The sequence below is a fragment of the Chaetodon auriga genome, chromosome 6 (genome assembly GCF_051107435.1).
Source record: "Chaetodon auriga isolate fChaAug3 chromosome 6, fChaAug3.hap1, whole genome shotgun sequence".
Taxonomy (NCBI): domain Eukaryota; kingdom Metazoa; phylum Chordata; class Actinopteri; order Chaetodontiformes; family Chaetodontidae; genus Chaetodon; species Chaetodon auriga.
In genome coordinates this window covers 24470384-24489035 of record NC_135079.1, presented here as the reverse complement: position 1 = coordinate 24489035, position 18652 = coordinate 24470384, and the positions used below count along the sequence as shown (strand labels likewise).

The window sequence follows — 18652 nt, the reverse complement described above, 5'->3', positions numbered from 1 at the left end:
AAAAAAGAATCAGTTTTTTGTGCACAGCTCTGGCTCTGTGAATGGGAAAACAAGTGGCTCGAACCGAGCGACTCAACACTATTACAGTCAGTGAGCAACAGGTGGCGTTCGTGCCTGTGCACAGTCCAGGGGGAAGGGGAGGGGAGATGGGGGGAGCGAGAGGGACGGTGAATCGGGCACGCTAACATGTAATCACACTGTCATGAAGGAGAGATGGCAATATCAACAGTCTTTCTCCAGATTGACCCCACCTTTAAAGGCCAATCAGCATCATCCATTGTGGTGAGTGTGGTATGTTACTGGCATTCATAAGAAACAAATGCAGCGGGCTCTTGGAAACAGATCAATCCTCGGCACAGCAGACATGGCAAAAACACTGCCATGCCCTGCAGAGATGGATCAGTATTTGCAGTTCGATACAGTCAAGAAGTCGGTGAGGAAATTCACTGGGTGCACAAAAAAGTTCAACTTAAGTTAATGGGGATAAAAAAGAAAGGAGCAGACGTCCTTATTGAGTGGCCTACATAGAGGGACAGTGGGAGGGGGTTAGAGCAGACACCCTCTGAGCTGGAGTCATCAGGCTGGGCTCCCGTTTGCCAAATCCTCTCACACAGATCCATTTTGCTCTCATTACCCTCTCACGTTGTTTATAGCCAGAAACAGGGTCGTAAATGCCTCACACAGTGTAGCCAGACCTTCTGGAATATCAATCACAGGCATTGCCTGCAAAAATATCACCTGCTCCTACGAGGATGTTCTTGATGGTACCAGCCTGAAATGTGTGGGCGTTTGTGTGTATGCATCTGCATCATTCCAGCTGTACCTTAAGTCTCCAGAGAGGATAGGTGGAGTCTGGGTCTCTGTTGAAGAACCTGGTGGTCTTTGTCCCCGCACTCAACAGATACTCTGCAGGCAGACCCTGTGTCTGTGAGATGTACCGGATCTGCAAGACATGACATGAAAAATGCATTTGAGACTTTTCACATCATATGCATGATTGAACCATAAGTTGCATTTAATTGGGGAGCACTGTGAATCTTTCCCACTGATGCTATAAAAAGGCTAAAACTTAAGGGTGGATGTTCTTTTGGCAGTTTGAAAATCTAGGCTGACATGAACTACTCCAGGCTTGTCTGGCTGAAATATGCATAGCACCCAAACATGACCTCAGCTCAAGAGTACAAGATTGATTTGAGAGTTGTAAATGAGACACTTTGCGAAGTTTTCTGGCTTGTGAAAAATCAGGCAAGCTTGTTCAGTGATGGAGCACAACTTGCTCAAGGTTTTCCCACTGAGCCTCGTCTGACTGATAGAGAGAGGGGAACGCGGCAATGTCTTGCTCTGGAGCACAGGGGCTGCGCTAATTGGACAAGTGGCTCTGTGGCATCTGTTCAGATAAACAGGGAGGCTGCGCAAGAATCATCAGGGGCTGTCAGGGGGATTGGGGAAGCATCCCACCCACCCTAACACACTTACAAGCACACACTCAGAGAACACACACGAATGCATGCTCATAAACATAACTGCATGTCAACTCTGATGTGTGTGCTTGCACCCAAACAGTTTGAAAGGCCAAGCAACCATTATATGTTACCTGATCGTACTCTGAGGCTCCGGGGTACAAGGGCCATCCCAGGAAGAGCTCGGCTATCACACAGCCCAGGGACCACATGTCTATGGCCTCACAGAACGGCAGGCCCAGGATGATCTCCGGAGCCCTGGAGACGGAGAAAACACACAGTATGGTTAGAAATCAGGCATTTTCTCACAATAAATGTGTAAGACTGAGCTATAATGGGAGAAAATACAGATATACTGTAAATGTGGCATGACTACGCTGTCATTTTCAATATCTAGTCATATCTGTAAAAACCTTGTGAGGAGTTTCTTTTCACACCTCCTGTGAGCTCATGGAGAGCAGCCCAGTGTAGTACACACAGGTCAGAAGAGAAAATAATCTGCGCTGCATATGTAGGAGTGAGCTGGAGACCGTCCACAAATATTAGCAACATTCCCAAAGCCAATGCCATTTAATTAGAAGACGCGCACAAACACACACACACACACACATGTACACACACACATAGGCGTACACATTTTTGCACTCTTCCACAGAACCACACTGAGAAAATTCAATGAATCCTCAGTGTCTGAAGGCTGTTATGTTATCTTAACACTGATCACTCAATGCAGCCTTGAAAAAGGCTTGAAATCTCTCTTCACTAAAGTTGCAGCCAATAAGGAACTTGTTTAGGTTGTTTCCAAGGTGCCAGATGCAGATAGGTGACTGATAACCATGCAGCATCAAACCCTGAGCCCCCAGACATGGGTGCTGTGTAGAGGTAGAGGGGAATGTTTACAGAGTTTTACAGTCCACGGCAGAACACAACAGAAATATTCCGTACAGCATGCAATGAGCCTCATCCAGGCTGCAGGTCGGCGACACAGTCATGTACAGTCATACAAACACACACACTCACACAGAGCGATGCACAGAGTCCATTTCAGTGGGAGAAGAGATAAATATCTATGATTTGATTAAAAAGAAGAAATATTGCTTCAGTTATTTTAGCAGCACTGCGCTCCAAAACAATTTCCAACTTTCATTCAACATGTTTTATATCTTGTCAGAAAGACTAATGCACCTCTTGTGAGCTCACGTCTCTGATGGGGCTTAAAATAGCCAAGAACACAGTGACTCTGCTCTGTTTCACCTGTGGTGAAAATTAGTCACTAAGCTCTAAAATAATTGATCTCCACTAACAGAAACAAGCAGAGGACTTGTCCTATCTGTGACTTCAATCTGGACTGAACTACTGAAACTGAAATCCCTCTCTATCTATCAATAACACATTATTAGGATGACGCACAGATCAGAGGAGCTTAAGGCTGATCTTGGAAAGTTGCTCGTTCGTAGCTGTGTTCACAATGCTGATTGCTGTTGACCATGGTAACGAGGCTAGCCCTCCTCCCTGAGCCTAGGCGGGCTCTGGCAGAGTCTCGGTCTCAGATAGAGAAACGAGCAGGCCTGGCCTTGATCCCACTGGAACAGTAGGTACCAGGGAAACGGAGAATGTGGAAAACAGCATGAGGGGACGCTATAGAACTTTATAGGCCTGTAGGGGGGCGATGGGTAAGCGCTCCAAGGGCAGCTCTTGGGCTTGGAGAGAATGAATGAACATACCTTGCATACTTAAAAGCAAATTTCCAACTGTAGCCCTTTGCCCTCCATTCACTGCTCGCTGACGAAGAGGCAAAGTGAAAAGAGGGCACAGGCAATTCATTGTGTACCGAGATATGTCTAATGTGGAGAGGCAGACGACAGGGTAGACGATGAGATACTACATAAGAGAAACAAAACTGGAGTTCAAGAGCGGCGGAGACACAAATAAAGCAAATGAGGGGGAGCAGTGCCCAGTGAAGAGCTCCTGTCACGGAGGGTGGTTATTGGGGTCTTGGGGGCAGCAGTGGAACAGACACCAAGACAACACTCTAGCAACAGTATCTTAGGGCACCATTACACACCAGTACAAAGACACCTTCACACACAATGAGCTGAGACGTCTATCAAGGGGCTGCCAAAGAGGCATAAAGGAGCCTGCTAGGAGGTGATAGCAGAGGGAACATCGAGGTCTGCTGAAGGAAAGAGAAGAGATGGACACCCGGCCTGGGGTCAGCGTGATCCTCCCCTAACAGCCTGTTAGAATGGCCAGAGTTTCACTGTGGCCATAAGGGAGAACAAATTTGGACACTAAGGTATGGCACTAGAAAAGTAATGTTCAAGCGAGCAAGGTTGTCCTTTTTTACCTTCAGCAGGAGAATCAAATGTGAGGAATTCATAAGCACATATTCATAAACACACTTAACCGTCTTATTATCCAGCATTGCTTTGGAGTCTAGTTCAAATTAAAGCCCTCAGTCAAATCACTTTAAACACTTAAATGACAAAAACTCCTTGACAAACACAGAACAATAGACAGACGTTTGTGAGGATTATGTTCCATTTATATATTCAAATACCAGTGTTTGTACTTTCAACTCTTTGCTTATCATGCTGTCTGTGCAGAAGCTGATAATGGAAGCAGACAGCACTGCATCATCATTACAGAAACTGTGTTCTGCAATATTTTTACGATATAATGAAAGCAATATACTGTAGGCCAGCCTGGCGCCATGTGCACAGTCCAGCATTTCTGCACTGCATTTGTCATCTAAATAAGATTCACACATTCCTACACAAAAACACATAACATGTACCCCTTTATTTGCATGAGTATGAGTTCTCCAAAAACCTCATTTGATTTAGAGAGACCAAAAATATATGTGAGCCATTGTGGGGAAAAAAAAAAAAAAAAAGGCTGTTCTCACAATACGCGGCTGTTTTTTGACTCAGCTGTGAGGAAATTCTTTCTCATCAAAACACATTGTGGAGATGAAAGCCATAGGAAACCCTTTCATCAGATGGTCCGTCAGATCACTGTGACTCCAGCGGACACATGCAGACCACAGGACCTTCAACTTTTCCCCAATTTTTCTAAACTGAGACACTGAACTTATTAACTTCTAACACCAATCATCATGGTGTGTAATTCATACTAACTCACCAACCAGCAAAGACTGACCCAGAGCCACATTTAATATCTAAGAAAGGTGTCTTTCATAACAGCAAACCTCAACAAAAACGACTTTCATTAGAGTGGTTACTACTAGGTCTTTAGATTTAGCACAATGTGTCTATGCATGTGTGTATTGCAGTGTGCCGTGACCACATGGACTTTGCCCTTGTGTGTGATGGAGAGATTTGCTAGTGTTGATGTTATGCTTGGATCCATTTCAGCCTGAATGCTCCAGTGCTCTACTTAGGCTGTTCTCATGGCTCCTCTGCCTCTCACAGAAAGCTCCTCCAGCTCAGCGAAAGAGCGAGAGAGAGAGAGAGAGACAGAGTGAGAGCAAAGGAAGGGAGGAAGGAAGAGAGAGGGAGTAACATCGCTGCTCATGATATGAAACCACAAATGCAAATTTGCCTCTACCAGTGCACCGCTGTCATTGCATGCAAAGCGCCCCACAGCTGTTGCTGATGCAGGCCTTTCACTGGCAGTGATAAACAGCACACACATCTGCGCCGCTAACAAACCTTGCTCCTCTCTTGCACCCATTCCTTCCCAAAGTAGTAGTAGAGCACCAGAGACTGACAATTCATGCAGATAGGACCATTTCAGCTTGTGATGCTAAATAAGATTCCATATCTCTACTGTAGCTAAAACAGCACACGAGCTGCCAGGTGTTTAGTGGTTAACAGAATTCTGAGGCATTTAAAGAATTTAATACACTTGAAAACAAAAAGTGACACCAGAATAATGTCTTACTCAAAGAAATTACTTTTAGCCAGTCTCTTTTTGTGGGAAACTGAAAAGGTGGACATAAATGTCTGTACCAAATTTCATGGCCATCGTTCCCACAGTCTTTAAGACATTTCAGTCTTAGCCACAAATGTGAACCTCGTGGTGGTGCTAGAGGAGATCACATTGTCATCCATAGAGCCACACCACAAGCGTGGCTAAAACCTACATTCTTGTCACCTTGTAATCTCCACAATTTGGGTGCTTGGATACACCATCTGAGCATGCTACATTCAGCTGACACTGCCAATTTATCACCCTTTAAGCTGCACCCCACCTCACTCATCTCCAGTTGGCATGGCTACCACAGACAGTGCCTCTCAGAGGGTGGTGATGAGCTTCTCGCCACAGACCAAAGATGTCACATACAGTACAGACGGTGTGCAAGCCACCGGCTAGCCAGAGGCTTTCTCTGGTTTTCAATGGGGAAGCAACTGCATGAGAGGCCTCAGTGTTCGGGTTAGTGGCTCTGACAGCACTGGCCCTTGACAAAAGAAAGAGGGAGGGTCAGATGAGGAGAAAGGGAGGCAGAGAGAGAGAGAGAGAGAGAGAGAGAGAGAGCAGGAGAGAGAGGGGGGGGGGGGGGGGGGGGGCAGGAGAGGAGGGAGAGTCTGCATGCTGACATCCTCCCAGCTGGCCTGGTCATTGATGAGCCCCAGTCCCCTTGGGAGCCAGAGATGGCACGACTCATGAATGGAGCCTTTCTTCTGCCACCCCAGCCCATCCCTACACCTCAGCCCCTTCACCCACCCACTCCGCTAGCCCAGCCAATCCCTGCACCTCACCCTGCCTCACCATCCACCCCCTCCGTACAACCCCTCTGCCAGCAAAACCCCCTTCAAACCCCTCAAACTAGGGCGCCGAGTCCAGGCTAGCGCCTCCTTCCCCGCTCGCCTGTCCGCCCTCTGCTCTGTTGAACCGTGCCTGCGCTTGGCTAGCCTGCCAGCCCACACACACATAAACACACACGCAGACGCACTCGCACAGACGCACACACAGCTGACATCACAGGCTGTGTGCATGTCAGAATGTATCCATCAGGCTGACCTTCCCTTAGCTTGGCTCCAGACGGGGGACTGATAGATCCCTGGAACCCTGCGGCATTTACACACACATAAACGCACAACACACACACGCACAGCCAGTCTATGGTAATGGGTTTGATCTCTTTCCTTTCCATTTCCCAGACTTCATCATTGGGCCTTATGTAACTAGGTTTTATTGAATAGGCAAGCAGGCAGTTACAAGTAAAGCGAGTATAGTGGTAAATAAAACCTGACGCTGGGTATGTTGAGTGTACTGTTATGACATAGTGCTGGTTGCAGGGAGAGATAGTCCAGTACTAACAGGAAAAAGCACTTCATGAAAAAAGCACCGGCCATTAACTTTTCTCCCCTCTATCTCCTTCTCTTCTTCCCCATTCCTCCCTTCTCTTTGCCCCTTCCCCTCTCTCCATCCCACGCTTCCATCCCATGCCCTTGCCTAATGTAAAAGGCTGTGAATGACTCCCTTCCTCCCCTGGGGTATTCATCTACATATTCATGCCCTCAAAGGTTCCTCCACAGCCTCTTTGAAGATGCACCATAGAGAAACACTTTTCTAGATATATTGCATGGTGGTCGCTGACTGTGAAATCAATGTGCAGAGTTACATCCCCTACCGTGCACCTGTGGCTCGCAGGACCCCACCCCAACCCAAGACACACACACACACACACACACACACACACACACACACACACACACACACACACACTATACCTTCCCAACAGCTCCACCTGCTCTCACCACATCCGAAATTGCTGCACAGTGCACAAGCCAGGCATAGCAGGACTCATGTAAATGCACATTTATAGGCAGAGACTGTAGATGGCATTTAAATTTAAATACTGTTCCAGGTGGTTCTGGGGTGGGAAGGGGGAGGGGGACATCTAGACAAGGCAAACTTTTTCACAGAGTCCTTGAGAAATGTTGTCTCAGTCCCCAAGCAGGGGCAACATGCCTGGTGTTCAAGGTCCTGAAAACATGCCTCCCTCTCTCTTTTTCTTTCTCTCACGCTCAGTAAAAGACACAGGGAAAGCACTGGCGAGACTGCCACTGTTTCATCTGTTAATGTATAAGCGCTCCCTGTGAGACCAGCAGATAATCAAAGCCTATGGAAGGAAAGACGAAGAGAGAGTATGTTGGGATTGGCATCCGAAGAATTACTCATGAAAAGCATGAGACTGTCATCCATTCATTATCTTTAACCATTCTGAGGGGGCTGCAGCTGATCCCAGCTGACATTGGGCGAGAGGTGGGGATGAGACTGATGGTAATGCAAAAAGCCATAGGGACCTTACATACACATATCAGCATCTCAACTTCAATAGACGCCACTCAAAAACATCAAAGCAGGCTAATGTAAAATACGCGTGACAGCTGACTGTTGGCTTGAGCTGATTCAACACGATCTGAAGTTCAGCTCAGTAGCCTTAGAGGGAGGAAACTGTGAGCTAACATAGATAGCATTTGTACATTCAAAGGTTGCCCCTGTTGCCTCTCCCAGTCTCACCATCTCACATTTAACTCCTCCCTCCGCTTTGAGGCGTTTTATATAATGAAATATTCAGTGGGCAGACAGCCACCCATGTCACCGTGGTACACACGGAGCCCTGTCATCGCAGCGTGACACGGTCAATATTAGCACACACATTCTCTCACATGGCATCACCTTAAGTCATTACACACAAGCTGTTTTTCAAATGACTGTGTTCATGGCAGTGTGAGATAAGGTATCAGATTTACTGTTAGGTAACAGAACATCAAACACATATTTTACTGGCCTGGCAATACATTCGCTGCTATGGAGACTTTCTCCTCCTTGGAGAAGCAGTGTAGTACCCTTCTCCACCCGCCCTGTCTCTTTCTTCTCCCTCTGCTCACAGAGCTTCCATTAGCAGCACTAACAACTACAAAAACCAAACAATGAGCGCAGCTACAGCACAGCTCAGTTCGTTTAGACGTCTACGCAGTGCTTCATCGTTCCCTGTTGGTAATTACCTCTATCCTGTGGTTGTTATTATTCTCCAGCATGCAGCTGATCCTATAATACATCTCATTTCCACCTGCAACCAGTGTCCCCGGCTCTCTGCAGTACCCTCTATACCCCAACCCCCATCGTCTGCTGCAGGGGTCAAAGGGACAGACCCCTTTCAACTGTGTGGAGGTGGAGGGAGAAATGAGATGAGGCAGGGAAAGGGTGGGGTGGGCAAAACAATGGAAGATGGATGCCCCCAGGATCAACACCCACCCTCACCCTACACACACATATTCGGTCGCTTCTGCCTCTCTTGTCAAAGGGAAGAGTGCCAGGAAGGATTTGCAATAGGTAAATGATGGGTATCTGTCATGCAGTGATGCTCTCTGCGCAAACAGCCTGGTGAGAAGATGTAGGGGCACAGACAGAGAGCCTCAAGTCTCTGCTGCCTTATTAGGGTAGTGGACTGACAGTCAGACAGTATCAGGCCAGTCTACCAGCCACTGGCCAGACACTGACCCAACCCTCAGGCACATGCAGCTCTGCTCTGACAAACTTGACTCAATGAAAATGAGACTCCGTGAGACTTTAGTGGAATCTATAAATAATGACTTGAAAATGGGTAATTGAAATCACATCCTGACAGTAAAAAGTACATCTCACAAGAGAGAATTTCTTGGAAAGTATTAAATTGCTGCTGCTGACCCTTCAGGATGATGCCATCACACCCTCATACTCCGTTAGTCACTACTCTCCACTGTCAACAAGCCCAGGGGAAATATGTGGGTCACACGGAGAGCTCGCTCGGACTGGGTAAAGACAAGCTAAAAGCAGAGGAACAGACAGACGATAACACATTCTAACATGCAGTCACTCAGTCAACCAGCTTTACCAGCTGGCAAGCCCGTCACCATGGCTGAGATGTTCACCGAACAGACAGGAAAGCAGACACTCTGCAGATGGGCGCAGGCGGCCAGTCAGGCAGATGAGATTGTGTCTGCTCGTGGCAGAGGGTGCTTAAACCAAAGCCTTGATCACTTCAACATATTAGAGCGTACAAGGGATTCAGTGAGCTAGACTTAAACCCTTCGCTTGGGCTCCAGTCCATCCAGCACAGTGCAAGCCACAACAGTGCAGTGCTGAGTAATATTCTATCCCAGCCTTTCAGTCAAAAAGCTAAACTGCTGGCCAAAGCAATCACGATCTCATCTGCTTGCTTGACTGACTGTCTGTCAGTCTCCTTCACTTGCGGTTTGTGTGTATTTTCTGCTGTCTGGTTGATGGGCATTATTGTCTTTTTATTGTCTTGTTTCCTCCAGCAGTTGCTTCACTCCCGTACTCTACAGTCCAGAGGACAAAATTGCAAGGCTCTGCATCAACATGCCCCATTCTGTTGATTTAGGGAGCCTAAGACAGAGATCAAGTGATAGGAGAAAGAAAGAGGGGGCACAATCAATGTGGTCGACTGGCGGAGCCGTACATGCTGGATATGTGGCAAAACAACAGACGCCGAAAATCCATTTGAAATGCGGCGCCTGAGAACATATAGCTAGAAGCCATGGGGGCGCCATCCTACCACTGTAATGACATACATCTCCCTGCCATTCAATACACACAAACACACACACAAAACACACATGCACACACACAGTTTCAATCATAAACTCTGCTCTGGTTGACTAGTTCCTTATTTCTGGGGCAAGTGAAAGAGCACATGGGGGAAACATTTGCAAGGCTGACTAAAAAATTCCCCTCCACCTTACCCCACCCCTGCATGCACTGACATACAGTACATGCACTACATTTCTCTACCTCCACCCATCCCCCCCCCTCCACCCCTCCCTCTCTCTATCACTATCCCTTGTTTGACTACCGTCTTCCTTCCTCCCACCCAGTCGGGCAGTAATACCATCTCCCGCCTAATCAAATTCTGCTGTGTGTGACATGAATTCTCGGTGCCCAAGGCTGCGCTGCCTCACGACAAGCTACCGGGCCGCAGAGAGCTGTAACTAAACCTCACACAGGTCCTATAGAGCAGCTCCCCATCTCTCTAAAATCTAACACAAGGAGAGACCCCCTGGATATGATTCCCCAAGCGTGCTCCTTCGTTCTATCTGCCTGTTTCTCTGCTTGCTTCAGAGTGTGTCAGTCTGTCTATGTCTGTCTTTTTGTGGTGTATGTGTGTGTTTCGCTGAGTCCCTGGAGTGCAGCAGGCTCATGGTTAATTAGAGAGTGGATAGGACAGACTGACAGAGGCTGATCACAACTGTCACCCAGATGTGGTCAGATCTTAATCCAACACAATCACTGACCCCCCTCTCCCTCTGTCACAATTAACATCATGCATGCATGACAGTTATCTCACACACACACACACACACACACACACACACACACACACACACACACACACACACATGCCCTCCAGAGTGTCCTTCAGGAAAGGTGAAGCGTCCACTCATGGTGAGGCCTCCCTCCTCAGACTTGTGTCCCTCTATCTGCCCCAGCAGGCCACCTGCCTGCTGTGCCTTCAGATATTCTTAACAGCGTTTGTCACGCTGCATTCTTCCCTGACAAGAATTAGAAATGGCGTCACGTAGAGAAACAACAGCATGATTATTAAGGATTTAGGCAGGAATTTAGACATATAGGCCATTCCCGTCTCATAGCCTCATCAGAAGCCAGGCTGAGACAAACAAAGAGGCATAGGTGGTGTTGTGTGTGGGCTGTTTCTGGACTTGGAAGTGAGAGGTACAGTTCCTCATGTCAGGTTCAGTCGCTGAAGAGAAGGCATGTCATGGAGGGGACAAGTCTTTCTCGATGTTTAAGCCGCATTAATACACATGGCTTGGGCTAAGAAACCACTGCTGATAATTACAAGTGCGAATGTTTTTAATTCATGGATGTGCGCATGCATGGATTGATAAAACCAAACCAGAGTCAAGTGAAGCTAACAGTAAATCTCTATGTGAGCCACACATGAATCAGAAACAGATGCACAAAATGTAATTCAGCCTTTCATCGCTGCTATTTGTGTTGATGTTTCCATAGCATGGTGAAATGCAATAAGAACTCTTTTCAGAGAGCGGACAATAATAATAAGAGATGTTTTCAAAAAACAACCAGTCAAAATGACAGGTAATTAATTTGGCCAAGCAACAGTCCCCTGCAGTCATTTGTAAGCATAGTCACAGTTAATCACCTCTCAATGACAATGCCCCTGTATTGTTTTTCCTTCCCTCTGTCATATAGAGTGATAATTTTCTTCCATCCCCTATACGGTCGACCATGACAAACAATGAAGGCATGCTCGGCATTTAATATGCCATACATCGTCTATTGAGGGAAAACAATTACTGTACAGCAACAATCAATACGGCATTATCCTTTTCATGTAGCCATACTTGAAGATTCAATTATTATGGACAAAATGACATTGTTATTTCTGCTGCTGTGGCCTCACTCAGGGAGAAAGCAGACAGCTTTGATTCCATCTAAATAGAAATTTGAACAAAACACAGATCTACTCTGGCTACCATGCACACACAGAGAGGGAGCTTAGATATGTTTATGCCTCTGATTAAGGAAGGGAGTGGCATAAATGTATGATCTCAATTATCACTGTGGCAGATTCTTCCGGGGGGGGGGGGGAAGAGCATGCTTCCAGTTTAGTTTGAGATAATATCCCCGAACATGTACATATATACAGTATCTCCGATCAATTAACACCAGAAATGAAGGGCTTTGAAGGCGCGCTGGCTCAGAATGTGGGCTGAAAAATTCATCTTTTGATTGTTTTTTACAGTTCAATTGTTTAGTCTATAAAATGTCACAACAAAGTGAAGTATGTCCTGAACAGATTCCAGAGACGATGTCTCCAAACTGCTTTTGCTGTCAGATGAACTGTGGTTTGCGACATACAGTCAAAATAATATGATTGTTTCCTGATCTAACACCATGAAACAGACGCAGCCAAAGACGTGAATGGAAACACTGACATAATGACTGGAGATCATGTGTTTTTCTGGTAGCTAATTACCCTTAAATGTGACAGTCTTTGGTTTGGATTTCCCCCTCAAGCCAAACGCCTATAAACAAAGATACAGAGAGGGCGAAAGGTCATGTTTACGAGTCAAATGACAAAGTCTCAAAAGAATTGACAGCACCACCTGAGATTGGAGACTGCTGCTCTTGGGAGTAATGACAGACAAGATTGTTCAGCTCTTTCATGGATGCGTGAGATTTTCTTTCCATGACAAGACATACCAGGGAACGGATGACAAATATGCTTTCATCATGGCTTGCATGTGATAAAAACATTCCACGCAGATATGCATGTCCTGTGACAGCTCTGTAACTGATGGTTGGTTGCCTTAACCAGGTGTTTTCCTGTCTTAGCATACCCTGCCCAGAGGGAAGACCGTCCCCTCTCACTGAACACACACGCGCGCACACGCACACACACACACACACACACACACACACACACACACACACACACAACAAAGGCATTCTGGCTCTGAACATTTCCTTTTGTTGTGGAGTCAGAGGCAACAGACAGTTTTACAGTACAAGCAGAAACTGCGCTGAGCAGCAGCACTGGAGGTACCTGCTGGAGTCAATGTGAATTTTAAACCAGCGCTAAACATGACACATTTACGATTTCTCAGGCAAGAAATCATATCCTACTGAAGGCTGTGTACACAGGAATTCTCTCTTTCCCGTCTGTTTGTCTCCCTCTTTCCCCCTTTACTTCCCTTCCTGCGACTTTTCTTCTTCTGCTGTCTGTGTGAGCACTCTGAGGGTGCTGCTGGAGGGAGTCCAAAAGGACACAGTGTGAAATGAACACAGCTCTGACCTCCCAGACACCCTCGACACAGCCAATCAGATCACTCTTCCCCGACACACAGGGCACTATAATTGGTTGGTGGGTGGGAAATATGACCAGTGGGGATTCACGTGGCGGGAAAAAGGGAGGGAGTGAAGAGAGGAGTGTGTGTGTGTGTGTGTGTGTGTGTGTGTGTGTGTGTGTGTGTGTGTGTGTGTGTGTGGTGGGGGGGGGCAAGGGAGTGGTACTTCGGCTCCTCTGTGCACTTTAACCGACCCTTTGCCCAGGACAGGACAGGAAATCTCCAGAACAAAAGCTAGCTGTCATCTCCGCCTGACGGGCTCTCTCGGAAACAAAGCTGCTCTCAGCTGACTGGCAAACCAACCAATCCTTGAGGGAGGTAGCTTGTTGTAATCTGGTTCTGTCTCACATTCCCGACGTCTCTGGTGAGCGAGGCGCAAGAGCGTGCCCTGAACCCTCAAACAGGAAATGAGTCCAAATGTCGTTCCTTTCCCTGGGAAGGGGCCTCAGCTGTGGCCAATAGAGGGCTGAAAACACGGCATGAGTAAATACAAACATGCCCATAAGCTGACGTACACACACACAAAAAGGCATAAATGCATCCACAGATCAGCTCTCTGTTTCCTGTCTACCTCCTTTTAGGTATGGCTGTGCACACACCCTGCTCTCAGACATCACTGCTCGCAGCTGCATGCCCTGGGCCCATGCTATCTCCAGCCCAAACCCAGACTCACATCAGCCACATTCCACAGCCTCCCCAAGCCCCAGGGGCAGCTTCACAGCTGGGCGTCAAGCTGGGCTGCTCCCTGCCTCCCTGGCTCGACTTTCACCATCATCATCCCCTCCCCTCGCTCTGCTCATCAAAACCGAACATATCCGTCTAACACCCCTGCATCAGTGTCTCAAATTGTCCTCCTCTTGCTCCCATCGGCTCATTCACAGTTTACATGATGAGGTTAGACAGAAGTGGCTGAGGCCAGAACAACAGTGGATCAAGATGACAAAGAGCTGCCAGAATGTTAATGAGTTCTTTCAAATTCTGCTCTTATCAAATATCGTTTTATTCTCTTGTAGCACCAGTTTCTTTTAAGGTGTGTCGTGTTGACAGGGGTAAGAAGGCATGTCAGCAAACAGACTACACAATCTAATAACGTCATCTGTGACTGTGAGATCTTGTTTCCAGCGAACAGCGACTGCAGTCGACACATGAAACCAATCTGATAAATGAATAATATAATAAATAAAGCTACAACTTGTGAAGCCCCACAGAAACAGGAGCCTGTTGAGATCGTAAGAGGGGATCATCCAAACCTCACTTTGTGGATACAACACTTCTTCTCAGTCAGTTCCTCCCCTTCTTATGGCCGCTCATTAAGAGGGTGGCTGCTATCATTCATCAAACTGTCAATCAAAAGTAAGAATGTGCTGACTGATCATTGAGCCAAGTTTAATTAAATATCAGCCTTATAATATACTCCAAAAGTTCCCACAGCTGGGTGCAAAAAAAAAAAAGAGAAAAAAGAAGATAAGATGAGAGATTAGGTAGAACTTTACTCATCCTGGGGGGAATTGTTGAGCGGCAGTTGTAGCATAAAGTTGAAAGAATGCAAATATAAAATAAAATATGAAAAAGAAATGAAGGAATGGAAACAGGTTAGCGTATGGATCATAGACGAGTATGAGAAGTGCCATATAGCTGTATGTACCACAGTCTAAGTACAGGTAAGTGTGTATGGTTCATTTAAAATGTTCAATGACTATGTCTAATTCAGAGAGCTGTAATGACTGTCATCCATGGGGGAATAAATGGAGAGAACCTCCAGGAATGTGCACGTCTACATGGAAAAAAACCCTCACAAAGTAGCCTCAGTGACATATGTCCTTTCTGTCTGAGCTTCTCGCTCCAAAAACACACATAAATCATATACAGCACGCAAACTGGACAGAAAGCCTGAAGCCAGACACCTGACAAGCAGCACCAAATACCTACAACTCGCAATACATCTACATGTCTTTGAACGTGCAAGTGTGTGTGTGCATGCACATGAGTGTATTGGTGTTCATGGATGTGTGTGTCTTTAAATAGTTAAGGCCAGGCTCTGTTTCATCATTTCAGTAAATGCCACGCAGTATATCAGTCTAACTGCATACGTCTCGGGCCATTTCCATATCTGTAATAGAAAAAGCCCATCTCCCATCAGAGCCGCTCCTCCACTCAGAGCGCCCAAATAACATCCACGTGTCTGCACAAATGTGTGCGCGCACACACACACACACACGCACACACACACCGCATCTCTGATGAGCTGACACAGAAAACTAGATTTATTAAGGGGAGGGAGAGAAAAAGAGATGCAGAATGTGTGTGTGTGTGTGTGTGTGTGCGGGGGGGGGGGGGGTGTAATTTCAGGAATGGACACAGGTTGTTGTAGACAAAAGCAAACACACAATCACATGCACAAAAAAAACACAACGCCCCCCCACAACCGCAGCCGTAAAGTGCATCACTCTCCTCTAAGAGACCTGTTTATTTCAGACCTGTGACACAAAAGCCACAGCGGCATGCAGGCTTATCTCTCCGCATCCCTTGAAATGCAGCAACAGCCCCCAAAGAGCTCCCCAGCACTCCACATGCCACTTTCAATTAGTTCCACAAAGAGAGTCTTCCTCTACCGAAAGGAAGATGGGAGCTCATTACTGAATTCCTCTCTACTCTCAGCTTTGAAATATAGATCAGGAGGCTATGTCTGACGGCTGAGGCCCACGATGTGCCACTTGCCAACCATGCCACACCAGTCCAGAGCAGAGGAGCACAGAGTGCCGTCTCGTGGATTAGCCACTCCTCAGGTTTAACAGCCCCTACAGCTTAGCTTCTATCTCCCCATTAGCCCTCTGCCTACCCCTCCTTCTCTCGTTCGCTTTCTCTCTGCTCCCTGTTTCTATCTCTCTCTCCACTGAACGGGCTCCCTGAAGCCACAGCTCTCAGCACTAAAACCCACAAATGGGAAAATACCAGTTCTAATAATCTGATGAGAGTGTAAGAGAGAAGCAGCGAAGGAAATGTGGATATCATATCGCACAGTGGTACTATTACAGTAAGCGTAGACAAAGAGGCAGGTGCTGATAAGGAAATGCAAATTCATTCAAGTATTGCAATGACACTAAAGCTTAGCAAAGCTGCAAAGATGGGCCTCTATGGAAATCAGCTGTTTCTATAGGAGTTCATTAATGTTAGGTCTGACAGAGATTCAAAAGTACTCAGTAATAACAAATATGACAAAGACTGCTAATAAACTAATGCATGCCAATTGTGATTTATTTGGAATGAATGAACACAGTAACACTGCTGAACACATGACAGTTGCATTTGCCCTGAGATTAAACAGTGGGAGTCAATTTCTTATCTGGCCAGAGCAGAAAACACAAAAGCCACCACGAGGCAGCAATGGTGGTTAATGGTTTCCCCTCAGGACAAAAACAGCACGTTCACCAACATCTAGCTGTTTACTTTTTGACTGATAATCTCATTAACTATAGGTCTCCATGCTGCACCCCCTCCTAAACACTGTATGTCTGTGTGTGTGTCCAGTATGCACGTAGCCTATGTGACATCTTCATCTACAGACGATATGTTTATACCTTCAATTAACAACTTCCATTAGCGCCATCCTCCATGGAATGCCACCAGCTAGGTTACGAACAGGCGGTTAATTAGAGGATATTGGCTGGAACCAGAGGATCCCCCATTAGGGATCGTGCAGGGAAGAGACACGTGACCCGCTGACACTTCCAGTGTTTTGGAAGAAAAATAAAATCATTGTGTTGCGCCCGTCAGTTGTACAGTTCCTTGCCCGCCGATCAACCACAATGTACGAAGGTGTCAGACACAGGGGTTGAAGTTTTGGATGTGAGGCTACTGACAGAGATTCAGCGTAGCAAGGGGGATAGAGGGAGGGGAGGAAGTGTGAAAGGTAGGAAGGGAGGAGTGGGTTGCTGTAATGGCAGTGAGAGAAGAGGGGTATAGGGTCTTGATACTCTCTCTGATTCGCTCTCTATGCAAATCACAACAATCACAGGAAATGCCTGGGCCTTGGCTCCAGCTAATTGCCACGGCAATAACAAAGGAGGGCTTCCTTTGAGCGGAGAGGCAAATTAAACATTAGTTTAGAGTTTTCTTGGAGACCGAGGGATGTTATAATTACCCAGAAACCAACACATCAGCACTTTGCACGCCACGCGTCCCACTCTCGCAGCCTGGCAGAGGAAAACAAATGTATCTCATATTCTGGGAGAGAGGCGTTTGGGGGGTGGGTGGGTGGTAGGAGAGGAGTACCAGGAGGGAGATGAAGCAGGGGGGGGAGAAATGGAAGAGAGAAGATAGTGAAGGCCATGGAGAGGGATGAGAGCAGAAAGCAGGGGATGGGGGAGGACAGAGATGGAGAGAGACAGAGAGGGGTATAATGAGAAGAAGGGAGGTGGAGAATGATAACTCATCTCTCCAAAGCACTGCATGCTGGTGAGTGAGGCATCAAAATGTACACCCACTATTTGCATACTGACCCCACCCCTCTCCTGTGGCCTTTTTCCCCCTCATTATCATCAGGCATGGTACACGGGACACAGGAAACACAAACCGAGCTCATTTCCCATAACATGTTAGCCTAAATGTCACGCCAGCGATGAAATGAGAACACAGAACAAATGGCGCTTCTGCACCATGCAAATGTGTGCTAGTTTGGCCGTCTAGCTGGCCACCTAAGGGTTAAGTCTGCAAGCACTTTATTAATGTGGGTCGGTGCATTGGAGCATGTTCCAGGCGAAACAAACAAGGCTGGATCGAGCTGAGATATGCAACCATGGAAACTTCAGGAGACGTCCTTGGATCTCCTTCCCTCCGGGGGAGGGAGGCAGAGTCCCTGCCCCAGTCGGGAGGGCCAACACTGGGCCTTGAGCGATGTGATGTGTCCTAGATGGCTGGTTCTACGTTTGATCTGTGTCTGAGGGCAGTGCAAAGCCTGACACATTCACCCAGTCCGTCTAACCTAAATGTTCACTCAAAGGGTCCGTCTCTCCCTGCAGCCAGACCCTGCCCTCTATCTGTCTGTAGGTCTGTTTGTCTGTTTCTTACCAATCTGCTAGATTGCCAGTCTGTCTGTCTTCCTCCTGCTGGGCCATTTGGTTTTAGGATCCGTCTATATGTCTGTCTGATTGTTTGTAGGTCAGGTCTGCTTGCTTGCCAGAAAGTCTGCCTTTCCTCACACTGTATGGATGCATGATCTCATACGAGCCACTGACCATGCCCTGGAAATCTAATCATCCAGCACAGTTGGATGTTTGTTTGTGCTTGTACACACAGATGTGCATACAGGAGTGCAAACAGCCAGCC

The 18652-nt window shown here is 46.9% G+C and overlaps 1 protein-coding gene across 4 annotated transcripts in view; it reads right to left on the bottom strand.

The window, feature by feature from the left end:
- The window catches only part of hipk2 (homeodomain interacting protein kinase 2), a 65945-nt gene that overhangs the window by 14973 nt on the left and 32320 nt on the right, over positions 1-18652 (bottom strand). For all 4 annotated transcript variants that reach the window (XM_076732287.1, XM_076732284.1, XM_076732285.1 and 1 more), the window contains exons 3-4: positions 1595-1718; positions 824-943 (exon numbers count right to left, since the gene is read on the bottom strand). In XM_076732287.1, the coding sequence (XP_076588402.1) occupies positions 824-943; positions 1595-1718 (244 nt within the window). The remainder of the gene's footprint in view (positions 1-823; positions 944-1594; positions 1719-18652) is intronic.